Source organism: Onychostoma macrolepis, chromosome 10, assembly GCF_012432095.1.
Source record: "Onychostoma macrolepis isolate SWU-2019 chromosome 10, ASM1243209v1, whole genome shotgun sequence".
Classification (NCBI taxonomy): domain Eukaryota; kingdom Metazoa; phylum Chordata; class Actinopteri; order Cypriniformes; family Cyprinidae; genus Onychostoma; species Onychostoma macrolepis.
In genome coordinates, this window is record NC_081164.1 from 10,342,082 (window position 1) to 10,354,577 (window position 12,496).

Genomic DNA, 12,496 nt, shown 5'->3' on the forward strand with positions numbered 1-12,496 from the left:
TTGGCGAGCTCGCTGACTTCTGAACGTTTTTAAGTAGTTTAGGATAGGATAAAAGGTTTGAATAATTACCCTCATTTAATAGAATTACCCCTCGTGAATAGTCCAATATTGGCAAAAGGATCAAACTTTTCTCTTACATCCATATCCTCCCAAATCTGAATGGTAATACACCTAGGCCTAATTAGGCCTAGGCTATTCTACACAAAATCAGATGTCTACCTGGACCAAAAAACCAGTCGGTCATTTTTTCTTCTTCTTTTTTTCTTCATGTTTCATTGATGTAGTCTATGGTTTGGGACAATATTTGGCTGAGATACAACTATTTGAAAATTTACGGGTGCAAAAAATAAAACAATATTGAAAAATCGCCTTTAAAGTTGTCCAAATGAAGTGCTTAGAAATGCATATTACTAATCAAAAATTAAGTTTTGATATATTTACGGTAGGAAATTTACAAATTATCTTTTTGGCATAAAAGAAAAATCGATCATTTTGACCCATACTACTTATGACTGTGGTCCAGGGTCACAAATATGCTCAAGCAGCATAAAATATTTTAACGATACCATAAAATGAAATGTAAGTATAGGCCTACTGAAAAAATAGACAATTACAAAGAAACGGCAAGTAACAGAACTTCGAAGCAGGAAGACTGAAATAGTATTTTACTACGTAACGTTACTCCAGTAATCTTTGTTTTGTGTAGCTACAACTTCGGAAAACCTTTATTTATACCCTCTAATCAAGTGAAGAAACACGTAGGTATTTCATAATTAAATAAATTATGCTTGAAAACAGGCAGACTACTGATTATGCAGTAGCTTTATCCGTGAGGTGTTATCAGCACGTACTTGAAGCTCGTGCCAAAAGCAAAATAAGGTCTTTTGTCGACATCTATCGGTACTGCAGCGGAACTACAAATAAAATCAGCTTCCTAGACGCATAGAATGACGCGTTTTTGTATACCTACACCCACTTACCGCAGCTACAACCTTCCGGAGTAAAATAGAAGACGTTTGTGTCTTTAAATAAATGAATAAATAACGTAAATTTAGTTGTTGACCGTTGTTTTACACATTCCAGAGCATGCGCGCTGACGCTCTGTGAAACTCGCTGTTCGCTGTGATAATCGTTTACCGGTAGTCTAGTCTTTCTCCGTCGGAATACGTTGCGTGCTGGAGCCGGTTATGGCGTCGGTGAGTCGTGCCGGACCATGAGGTGTCCGTATTCATCGTTATTCTAGTATTGGAGTGTGTAAAGAGACTGTTGTCATGGCTGGTGTGTTTGATATCGACCTGGACCCACCGGAGGACAACGCGTCGGACGAGGAGCTCGCCGACGGGGTATGTAACCGGTAACGTTAACCGACTCGGTTTCAGTTTTTCCGCATCGCCTGGACCGGCCTGAGGATCGATTCGGCACCTTACACGCTTCAGAAACACGGCAGAAAAGTACTATGGCTATACTGTAGTGAACTATTATATGACAATACCACGGTACTTTAATATTTACCATGGTACTGTATGGTTATTATAAGGTTTAAAATGTTTTACAGAACATATGTTTAGAAAGTACTTACCATGATATATGACAAAACATGTCAATATCTTTATTATAAGTGGACACATTTGTCTGTTTTAATACGATTTTCGAGTAACTTATAGGCTAACCGTTAGCTAAAGATGCTTAAGCTAGCTTAAAACGGTTTCTAGCTGGTCTAAGCTGGACATTAGCTGGTTCAAGCTGGTTATATATGGTGGATCTTCTTAGACCAGCTATAAACCAACTACCAGCTGATCAAATTGAAGATATTCTATGTATCTTAGCTGAATTTTTTTTTTTTAAAGAACATATTAGCCGGACATAGTGACCAACTCAGACCAGCTAGAAACACCGCTACCTGCTTAAACTAGATTTTTGGATACCTAGCATCACTTCAGGTGTATGAAGACCTAACTGTATGAACGACTAAACACACTTCAGAATTGTATTAAATATGAGAGAAATGAACTTTTAAAACATTTCAGCTGCAGTTACTTTTTATATCACTGAAAATAAAGCAAAATTGACATTAGAGGTTAAGTGTTTCAAGAGTTTGACAGAAGTTCTCATGTCAGATTTTTAGACTAGCTTTGCTCCTGAATGACTTCTGAAACCACAAAAAATCCTCCGTAGGTCCAGCTTGCCTTGGTCTGACACTCTCTCTATTGTTAGACCGGGTCTTGTAATGTGATAATGGCGATCAGTGACCTTGATACTCCAGTCCAGTTGATGGAAAAGAGCCAGTGCGCATCAGTCACTGGTATAGATTGAGCTTTAATGGCCGTGCCAGATCTACACACTGTGCATTTGGTGGAAAAACTGCAGAGATACAAAAAAACTGCAGTCCACACCTCAAACACTCTAAACCTACCACAAACACCAAACATTTGTTTCTGTCCACAGGCCAAGAGTAATGAATGCATGGACCAGTGCAGTGGCTTTGAATTGTGAGTATGTCAAAGTGCTACTAATTATATTTGCGTAATTTGATGATGTCATTTTAATTTAGCTCCTCAAAAAGTGAAATGTCTTCTCTTTAATTAAAATGTTGATATTTGAATGTTCTGGAGCAGTATGGAAGACTGCGAGAAGTTTGAGATCTCTGAGAATAGCGTGAATCAAGGCAAGGAGCAGATTCGTCCAGAATGTTTTGAGTTGCTTCGTGTTTTGGGTAAAGGAGGATATGGAAAGGTAAGCAAGACTAGCAGTGTTTCCTCCCTGCATGTGGTGTAGTTTAAACGCATAAATAATGCCGCATAAGAATGTAGCCAACACTACTGTTCAAAACGTCAGTAAGAGTTTTTGAAAGAAGCTTCTTATGTTGTATTTATTTGATTAAAAATACAATAAATACAGTAATATTGTGATGTTATTATAACTTAAATGTTTTCTATTTTAATAGTTTATATAATGTAATTTAAAATATTTGCAATTTGCTGAAATTTCAGCAAACAGTTGTTGCTTTCATACATTGTTTTTCAGGATTTTTTTAATGAATTTTTTTGATGAATGGAAAGCTCAAAAGAACAGAATTAATTTGAAATAGAAATCTTTTGTAACATTATACATTGATATTTGATCAATTGAATGCATCCTTGCTGATTGGCATCCATTAATTTTTGTTAACAACTTTTGAACAGTATTGCATGTAATTTGTTTACACTGAGGTTTTTATTGTAGATCTAACTGTGCCATTGTTATTGGTCTGTCAACTTCTGTATGTTAACAGACCTTTTCTGTTAAAAAACAGGTTTTTCAAGTTCGCAAGGTAGCAGGAGCAGATTCTGGGAAGATATTTGCCATGAAGGTCTTGAAAAAGGTATGGCCTCCTAAAATTCCCTGTAAGTCAGCATGGTTGTTCCATCATGCCTGGTCCTGCTGGTTAACAGATTGTATTGTTGTGGTTTGCTGCAGGCCTGTGAATAATGTCTAAAGAATGTTTCATCATTACCTATAAACCGTTTCGATAATGATTGTTTGTATAGCTTTAGTGTTTTTCCTTTTCACAGCAGCTGATAAAATGGTTTAATAGTAGAATCACTTATTTTGTCACTTTGCATTTGCAAACAAGTGGATCATAATAACAGAAACGCACTGTAGCATTCAGTAGGAGGAATATGTCTTTGCTTAAAATGCTGAGTTTAAGGTATTTGGAACACAAGGCACTATAATGGCATGCTTAACAGAGTCTAATTTGGCAAGGCCACTCATGTGTGGCAGATTTGGTCATTTATCAACACGGTAGAAAGATATGATGTGGTCACAATGTGATGCAATCTCAGTCGACCAGGTTTGCATACCAACAGAATGTGGCTCTGTTCTTATCAATACTTAGTAGACACTTCATTGTACACTGTAGCTGTTTTAGCTAAATTATCTTTCAACCACTCTATAACAGAAGGAGTGCGAGCGATGGCTGTGTACTGAGGCCGTGGATGCAGTTTAATTATTTTGAGACTGATGCTGCATTGTTCTCTGTGGTTTGCAGGATTGAAATGCTCTGGATTCCATTCCCAAATTAGATTTGCACACGTCTGTTCATTGCAACAACAATAAAAGCATTAATGACACCAGCCTGATGAGTTCACAGCTGTGATTAGGGGTGTTACAACCCTCCAGCGAATAGATGTTCACAGGAAGAAAATATACAGACAGTGCTTGTGTGCTTGACATTTACTTAACACAACATTTCTTAATGTATTCTGTTGCTTTTGTCTGTTTCAACAGGCCATGATAGTTCGCAATGCAAAGGACACTGCTCATACTAAAGCAGAAAGGAGCATCCTAGAGGAAGTTAAGCATCCCTTCATTGTGGACCTCATATACGCCTTTCAGACGGGAGGCAAGCTTTACCTCATCCTGGAGTACCTAAGCGGTGAGTTCAAAACAGCTACTGTTGCTTTCTTGAGCACAAAAGTCAGCAAGTCCTGTACAGAAATCAATTCTAGCAGTAGTATTATTTGTGTTGGTTGACTTGTTTTCGAGAATGTTTCTGGAATCAAGTTCATGTTTCTGTAACAGGTGGAGAGCTGTTCATGCAGCTGGAGAGGGAGGGGATCTTCTTGGAGGACACAGCCTGGTAAGTGGAGCTTTATCAGTCTTATCAGGATATAGATCATTCTGGGGTCAAGATGACCTGTCTGCTATCTAGTTGAAACGCCTTTGTTGTGTGTAAACGTTGATCTTGTGCGGGAGGCTTTCAAAGTTCATTGGCTTAACAAATGTAGTTTGTACAGCCTACCCAAATGCTGCTTTGGTAGTTTGTCTGACCAAATATATGAAATTCCTTGAAAATTATTGGAAGCAATGATCATCATTATAGCTGTTAACTTGTAAAAAATTTCAGTATAATTTTTTATATATAAAGTTTTATATATAGTGATGCTTTGGAGAAAAATATGAATTATTAAAAGGGTTGTTCTATCAAAATATCTGTCATTATTTTCTTACCCTCATCGTCATTCCAAACCTATATGATGTTAATTTTTTCTTTGTAACACACACATATTTAATTATTTTTAAATATTTTTAATTAGTCTTTACATACTACTTTTCTGTATAACAACAAGTCATTGTAACCAAAAGCTGTCAAGCTCCAAAAAGGAATAAATCACTTTGAAAGCGGCCTGTATGACTGTTGCACTATATATTATGAATCTTTTGAACCCTAATTTATATGGGGAAATAACATAAAAAAAATTAATTGATTAAAAACTAATTAATAAATACGTAACAAATCAATTTAAAAATTGCTTGAATGTGATACAATAAAAATACAATTTTCATTTTGGGGTTAGACTGTTTGTTTAAAGAAAATAAATGTTTGAATTCATGGAGTTTGTGAGCATTTCAATTTCTATAAACTTCATTTACTTAACTACCTACCCCTCTCTAATTTTATTTCCTTCTCCTAGTTTTTACCTGGCAGAGATTTCCATGGCCTTGGGTCACCTTCATCAGAAAGGCATTATCTACAGAGATCTGAAGCCAGAGAACATCATGCTCAATAACAATGGTAGTAAAACACACTCATATACACACACACGCTCACACACCTCTGTCCTTTTTTCCCAGATAGTCCTCAGACTTGCACCACTGTCTGTTCAATAAAGACTGTTCTCCTCTGGATGTGCTCATTTCATTCTCATCTCAGGTCATGTGAAGTTGACTGACTTCGGACTCTGTAAGGAGTCGATCCATGATGGTACCGTCACACACACCTTCTGTGGAACCATAGAGTACATGTATGTACAAACTCACATTTTCACCCAATTAAAGGTGCACTAAGCGAATTTTGTCAAACGATGTTGATATTTGAAATCCAAAACAAACACGCCATACCCCAACAGGACCTCGCCCCTATTTTGATATCTCCGCCCTGGCAACAACGATGGCGGAATCTGCTATGCCTGCGGGCTGAGGGTTTGATGTCATTAATAAGTGAAAGCAAAGTGTTTTACTATGGCAATTCAGGTCGAATGTGTTTGTTAGTATAGTCTGTTTTAACATATGAATGGTCTAGCTCCATTTCACGTGGAAGACTACATTGCTCCGACCTCTTGCCTGATCGTAACCCTTCTTTCTAATTTTTGTTGCTCTGATATTTTCCTCTTTCTTTCTTTTTTTCCTCGATCTGCTAATATCAGTCCTGTGCACTCCAGCTGAGTGCTCTCTTCTCCCCAACCGTACTAGACACGCCCCTTACTGCTAATTGGCTGGAAGTGTGTTTTGGGACTCAGTCCAACGATGTGGTCAAAAGTGTTTTCAAATATTGCTTAGTGCACCTTTAAACAATCTTTTTTATGCTAATGTAACTTCTAGATGTAAATGGCGATTATAAAAACAGTTCATCAGAATTGGCCAAGTTGATACTGATGTTGATATGAAAACCATGAAAATTTCTGAGCAGCCTGTTTTTGCATATTTTTCTCAAATAAAAGGTCTGTGTAGGCTAGAAAGGGAGTTTTGTTTTATTTAACAACTTGAACTTCACTTTAAAAGAGCAAGAAAAATCATGTTTTCAACAGTCTGGCCTCTTGAAAGTCCATACAGAGCAGTTCATGGAGGTCAGAGACTCCATCAATCATGTCAACTGAAGCCTTATTTGGGGCCTCCGGTGTCAGTTAGGTCAAAGTAAAAAAGACAGCAGCACAAAAAATGGTTGGTGTGCTGTCCTTTTTCTCTCTTCACTCATTCATTCCGTCTCTCTCTCTTTGTTTCTCTTGTCCTCTCCCTCTTTCAGGGCACCAGAGATCCTCATGAGAAGTGGCCATAACCGAGCTGTGGACTGGTGGAGTCTGGGAGCCCTGATGTATGACATGATGACAGGAGCTGTGAGTGTCCCATCTTACATCTCCTCCTTTCTGATGTTTCTTCCCCATTAATGTTTTACATTAAGTTAGAGACAAAGTAGGTCAGAATGCTGTATAAAATATCGGTAGATAAATGTATACATGTAGAGGGGGAGAGATATACACTACGGTTTAAAAGTTTGGGATTAAATGTTTTTGAATAAGTCCTTTATGCTCACCAAGGCTGCAGTAAAAAATACAGTAAAACAGTAATATTGTGAAATAATATTACAACTTAAAATTAAATTTCTATTGTCTAATTTAGTTAAAATCTATTTATATTTATCTTTTCCCTGCGATGGCAAAGTTGAATTTTCATCAGCCATTACTCCATATTCAGTGTCTTATAATTATTGAGAAATCAATCTAATATGCTCATTTAATGCTCAAGAATATGTATATATTTTTTAAATATTGTGAAAATTCATTATTGATAATCACTGGTGAGGTGTTCTATTGAACTTTTTTTGCTAGACAGAGATTCTATTGACCTTGTTTGTGACCTCTTTAGACACTGTTTTGACTGTGAACCCAAAAATGACTTTGATGGAACCTTATTCAAACAGTTAATGTAAACAAATGTAGATAAAACCTGGAACCAACACTACATGACCAAAAGTATGCAGATACCTGAACAGTGTATTTGTATGCGCTTGTTTGACATTTAATTCTAAATCTATTGGCATTAATACAGAGTTTCTCCTACAAAACCACTTCCACTTTTCTTAGGCCCCATCCACACGGAGATGCGTTAAGCTGTATACGTAAATATTTTGTATAATATTGGCATTTCGTTCAGACGGATCTGGCGTTTTGGGAGCCTATTAGATTGTTTTATTAACCTGCCCCAACCTTAAACCTACCCCTTACAATAATGCAGAAACAGTAATTATTGTTGTACAGTGTGACAAAAATTACTCTATATTGATGTGCGCATGCCCAGTAGAATCTGTATACCATCTAGGCTTAACCCATTATTAAGCCCTATTCGGACGGGACTAGTTTTCTAAACTACATTTGAGTTTCGATTCTTATCACCTGACGTCTGTGATTTTCATGTACCAATTCGGACGGGACTAACATCTGTGTTTATTACAGAGGTGGGAGGGGCTGTTTTGTACATCTGGGCGTTTCAGAGATCACGTGCTCTGTATGCATTCATGTCATTCTGATTGATTACCATTAGTATAACAGTTTTACTACAAATACCATGGTGAAGTATAGCAAAACCATGTTAATGTGTGGTTGCTTTAGTTTTACTTTAGTTATTTATTTGTAGTAAACCCGTGTTTAATTTTCATAAAGGTGCATATGTAATTAAAACATGTAATTGAGTGCAGAAATGAACGAGAGTAATTTTACTTGACGCATATATTACAGTAGCCAGTCTGAATGGTTTACATGATCTGACTCTTGATTTTATTATTGTTTTTAATTTATTTACTTATTTTTTTCCTTGCCGGGAGGCAAATATATCAAACATGAGCGTGGTAAGAGCGTCTACGGTAATTGACGTTGGCCAAAACACACAATGAAACGCGTTGTGAAAAAAAAATCTCATCGGCAATCACAGACATCGCATTCGGACGGGATTAGTTTTCTCAGAGTATCTCTGAGTTTGCTGAAAAACAGTAGGTAATTTGCTCTGGAATTATTACAGAGGTTGTGTGAGAAAAACACAGACATGGCAGATTCGGATGGGATTAAAATCACTAAGTACGTCTGTGAAACACACATTTCTCTAACGACCCCCTGATAATATTGAACTAGTCCCGTCCGAATAGGGCTTTAGTGCATCTCTGTGGCAGAATTCCAGCGCCACATACTGGTCTGGCATGTATACTACAGCATTTTGAGTTGGTTTTGTGTGTACGCAGATATTTCTTGAGGAAGCTGTGTTTACGGAAAAAAAATTGAATAGGGAAAGCTCTGACTCCGTGTGGATGAGCCCTTAGAGGACTAGATGCTAGATGTTGAATGCAATTTCCTCCCATTCAGACAGATTTAAAAACAAAACAAGCATTGTTGTGAAGACATCAAGTGTCTTATGAATTTGTGCACGGAGTACAAACTAAGTTTACCCAGACTGCTCTTTAACCTCTTTAACTTTCTCCTTCAGCCACCATTCACTGCAGAGAATCGGAAAAAAACCATAGACAAAATCCTAAAGTGCAAACTGAACCTTCCACCTTACCTCACCCAAGAAGCACGGGACCTTCTGAAAAAGGTAGACGTCTTAGTCAATCAGGTTTCACGCCAATGTGGAATTCTCCCATTGCTCAACTCACAGGGTTGTGTATGTGTGTGTGTTTCACACCCAGCTGCTGAGAAGAAACGCATCAACAAGGATGGGAGCAGGTCCTAGAGATGCTGTAGATGTCCAGGTATCTGGTGGACTCATAATCATAAAAAAAGATTACATATAGTGGAGTTTTATATATTTTAAAAACCCTTTTGTTTTTTAGGCCCACTCCTTCTTCAGACACATGAACTGGGATGATCTGCTGGCTTTTAAAGTTGAACCTCCCTTTAAACCTTTTTTGGTATGAGATAGGGTTTTCTGTCTCTGTACAATGAACTGTTTGTCTCTTTTATTGTGTGTTTAGAATTATTATAGAGTATTTGATAATAACTCCTCACAGATCTCTATTTCTGCAGCAATCAGCGGATGATGTTAGCCAGTTTGACTCCAAGTTCACTAGTCAGACTCCCGTGGACAGTCCTGACGACTCGACACTCAGCGAAAGCGCCAATCAAGTGTTCCTGGTCAGTTTGTTTTCCTGGTCACTTTTTGGGCTAAATGTATCTCTGCACTTTTTAAATATATGGTCATTATACTGCTGTATGGACTCCCAACTGTATTACATTTATTTGAAATGCACCAATGGCTTTTTTTTTTAATGTTTATTAGCCAATAACATATAAATAGAAAATATTACAAGTATGATATTACCAGTATTATGGGCTACTGATTTGTATACACTACCATTCAGGGTTCATAAATTTTTTTAATGTTTTTGAAAGAAGGCTTTAATGTTCACAAAGGCTGCATTTATTTAATCAAAAATACAGTAATATTGTGAAATGTTATTATAATTTATTTAATTTAATATTTAAATATGTTAAAATGCAGTTTATTCCTGTGATGGCAAAACTAAATTTTTAGCAGTTCAAATAGACAGCATTTATTTGCGATCGATTTAATACATCCTTGCTGAAAAAAAGTATTAATTTCTTTCAAAAACCTTATCGACCCTAAGCTTTTGAACTGCTGTGTAGATGAATAAAATATTAATCAGATTTTTGTTATAAACAAAGATTTTCTTTAGACAAATAGAGTAATATTACTCACCACCAAGGCCTTAGTGTACGTGACACCATAGCCCAAACATAACAAGAACCCGACTGAAGCCTCAAAATTTGTTTATACACCATTTGATCTTAATTATTATCAGCATGCTGCGTAGAGCACTCAAGAATGTGTACGAGATTAATTTCTTACTTCCGACCTACATTGTGAGTGTGGTAAATTAGTTCTTTTTGTAGACAAACTTACGAGAAAGGGATAATGTTTCTCATCTGGTCTGTATTATTACTGTTTAACTGTTTTTTCCAGCTCTTAGCGTGACACGTTCTTTTTTTGGTTCATCATAATTGCACATCCTCTACACTCATCTATTTTTTTTTTTTTTTTTTTTCTTTTCCATTTAATCTCTTCTCGGATGTCGTCTCTCCTCAGGGCTTTACGTACGTAGCTCCATCTGTGCTCGAAAACATCAACGAGAAATTCACTTTTGAGCCAAAATCCCGTTCACCTCGCAAGCTTCTGGGAAGCCCAAGAACACCAGTGAGGTAATGTTTTTCTCATTCCACTTTGATTCACAGTTTGAAGTGTGTATAAAGTAGTTATGTCCAGTTTTATGATCTTGTAGGGCTGGGTAAAAAATATAGATTTTTTTTTTTTTTTTTTCCAGATTAATCTTGATCTTCATTTTGAAGAAACGCATTACTTTTAATAAATATCAATAATCAATACACATTGATACACTGTGATTTTGTAGGGAAGGAGAGATTGATTTCATTTATCTGAGCTTTAAGTCCAAGGCTGTGTACATGCTTTAACATGCTTATCTGGTCATGTTTATCCTGGTTTTGCATTTGTAATGAATCGAGATCCGTAACCCGTGATGCTATACTTGCTTTTTCCAGCCCTTTGAAGGCTGAAGGGGAAGACTGTTGGTCTCGGGGTCCACCCTTCCCAGAAGTGCCCACGACCACCTCCTCTCTCCTGCCGCCTACTGATGCGCCCATGAAGGTGTCTAATGTGGAGCAGATGGACATTGGCAGCAACATGGAAGTGTCAGCCCCTCTCCCCATCAAAAAACCATCCAACACAGGGTCATTCGTGAAACCGACTCACCCAGCGGGTGGCAGGAGACCCAAGCATTTAAGGATGAATCATTGATGAACGTCTTAAGTTTTGTATTTTAGGAATTTATCAAATTACCCAAAAGGCCTTTCTGCACCTAGTTTGTCTCTTAAACACTTGCCGCACCAGTGTACTTCATGCAAGCATGCAGAGCTTGTCCAGAACAAAGCCTGTGACCTCTCTCTGCTTGCACTATGGTGAGGTGGTCTGCTGCTTGCTATGAAAAAGAGAGACCACCTTGTACTTCAGGCAACTCTGAGCATGAGTTTCGCAGCTTATCTTTTATATGCCATGCTCATGCAAAACACAAGGGAGAATACATAGTATCTTCTGTTATATATTTGACATTTGATCTGAGACACTGAGTTATAGCCACGTTTTGCTCGACTGTATGCTCTAACTAGAAGTAACAGTATTTAAATGGACAGTTCACCCAAAAAAGATCAATTCTGTCATGTACTCACCTTTATGTCATTCCAAACCTGTATAACTTGCCTTCTTTCTTCTGTGGAACACAAAAGAAGATTTTCTCAGTATTTTGGACGAATTGACTTTCATTATGTGGACAAAAATGGTTGAATCGTGCTTTAAAATGTCTTCTGTTGTGTTTCACAGAAGAACAGAAAGTTAGACAGGTTTGGAACGACATGAGGGTAAATGATGACAGAATTTTAATTGTTGGGTGAATTGTCTTTTTAAAATGGCGAAGAAAATCCAGGTCTACATTCTTGAGGAATCTGTCTGATTTGCGATTGTTTTTGATTCTCAATTCATCAATTGTTGTTAGGTCCCCTAGAATCACAGATCTACAGTCATGTTAGTCTAACCTACCAATGATAAACTATTAAGTAAAAATATAAGCTGATTTTTTTTTTTTTTTCTTTTGCCTTTAAGTATGAATCTACCTGCATACTGGGCATCAAATCACTGTTTCTCTTTTCAACAGTAAAAAGCTATTTAACAACCAAATTTCCTGACCAAAGAATATTAAAAATACTAGATTACTGTATAATACTGGATAATTCCTCATAATTCAGAGTACAGTTAGTTCTTTCTAAGACACAGCCACGAACACAAATGCCAGCAATGCTGATATGCTGTTACCCATCTGTGAAAAATATTGACTTTAAAAAGAATGTTTATTTAATTTTTATCCCTAGTATTGAAGACAGCA

At 37.0% G+C, this 12,496-nt stretch overlaps 1 protein-coding gene across 1 annotated transcript; it reads left to right on the forward strand.

The window, feature by feature from the left end:
* Nucleotides 1-947: 947 nt before the first annotated feature.
* On the forward strand, nucleotides 948-12,408 carry rps6kb1a (ribosomal protein S6 kinase b, polypeptide 1a). The gene is made up of 15 exons (XM_058789111.1): nucleotides 948-1,343; nucleotides 2,446-2,489; nucleotides 2,616-2,733; nucleotides 3,293-3,361; nucleotides 4,270-4,417; nucleotides 4,564-4,621; nucleotides 5,457-5,557; nucleotides 5,696-5,786; nucleotides 6,785-6,875; nucleotides 9,013-9,120; nucleotides 9,215-9,277; nucleotides 9,359-9,436; nucleotides 9,552-9,659; nucleotides 10,633-10,745; nucleotides 11,103-12,408. The coding sequence occupies exons 1-15, from the start codon at nucleotides 1,272-1,274 to the stop codon at nucleotides 11,356-11,358; spliced, it is 1,518 nt and encodes a 505-aa protein (XP_058645094.1). The 5' UTR covers nucleotides 948-1,271; the 3' UTR covers nucleotides 11,359-12,408.
* The last annotated feature ends 88 nt before the right edge of the window (nucleotides 12,409-12,496 follow it).

What these genes read in the sequence shown, in the direction of transcription:
- rps6kb1a (XM_058789111.1), top strand. Translation starts at nt 1,272, where the DNA reads ATGGCTGGTGTGTTTGATATCGACCTGGACCCACCGGAGGACAACGCG. An exon ending in TGTGGAACCATAGAGTACAT is followed by an intron (nt 5,787 to 6,784) that starts GTATGTACAAAC and finishes TCCCTCTTTCAG; the next exon opens with GGCACCAGAGATCCTCATGA. An exon ending in CTCCCTTTAAACCTTTTTTG is followed by an intron (nt 9,437 to 9,551) that starts GTATGAGATAGG and finishes CTATTTCTGCAG; the next exon opens with CAATCAGCGGATGATGTTAG.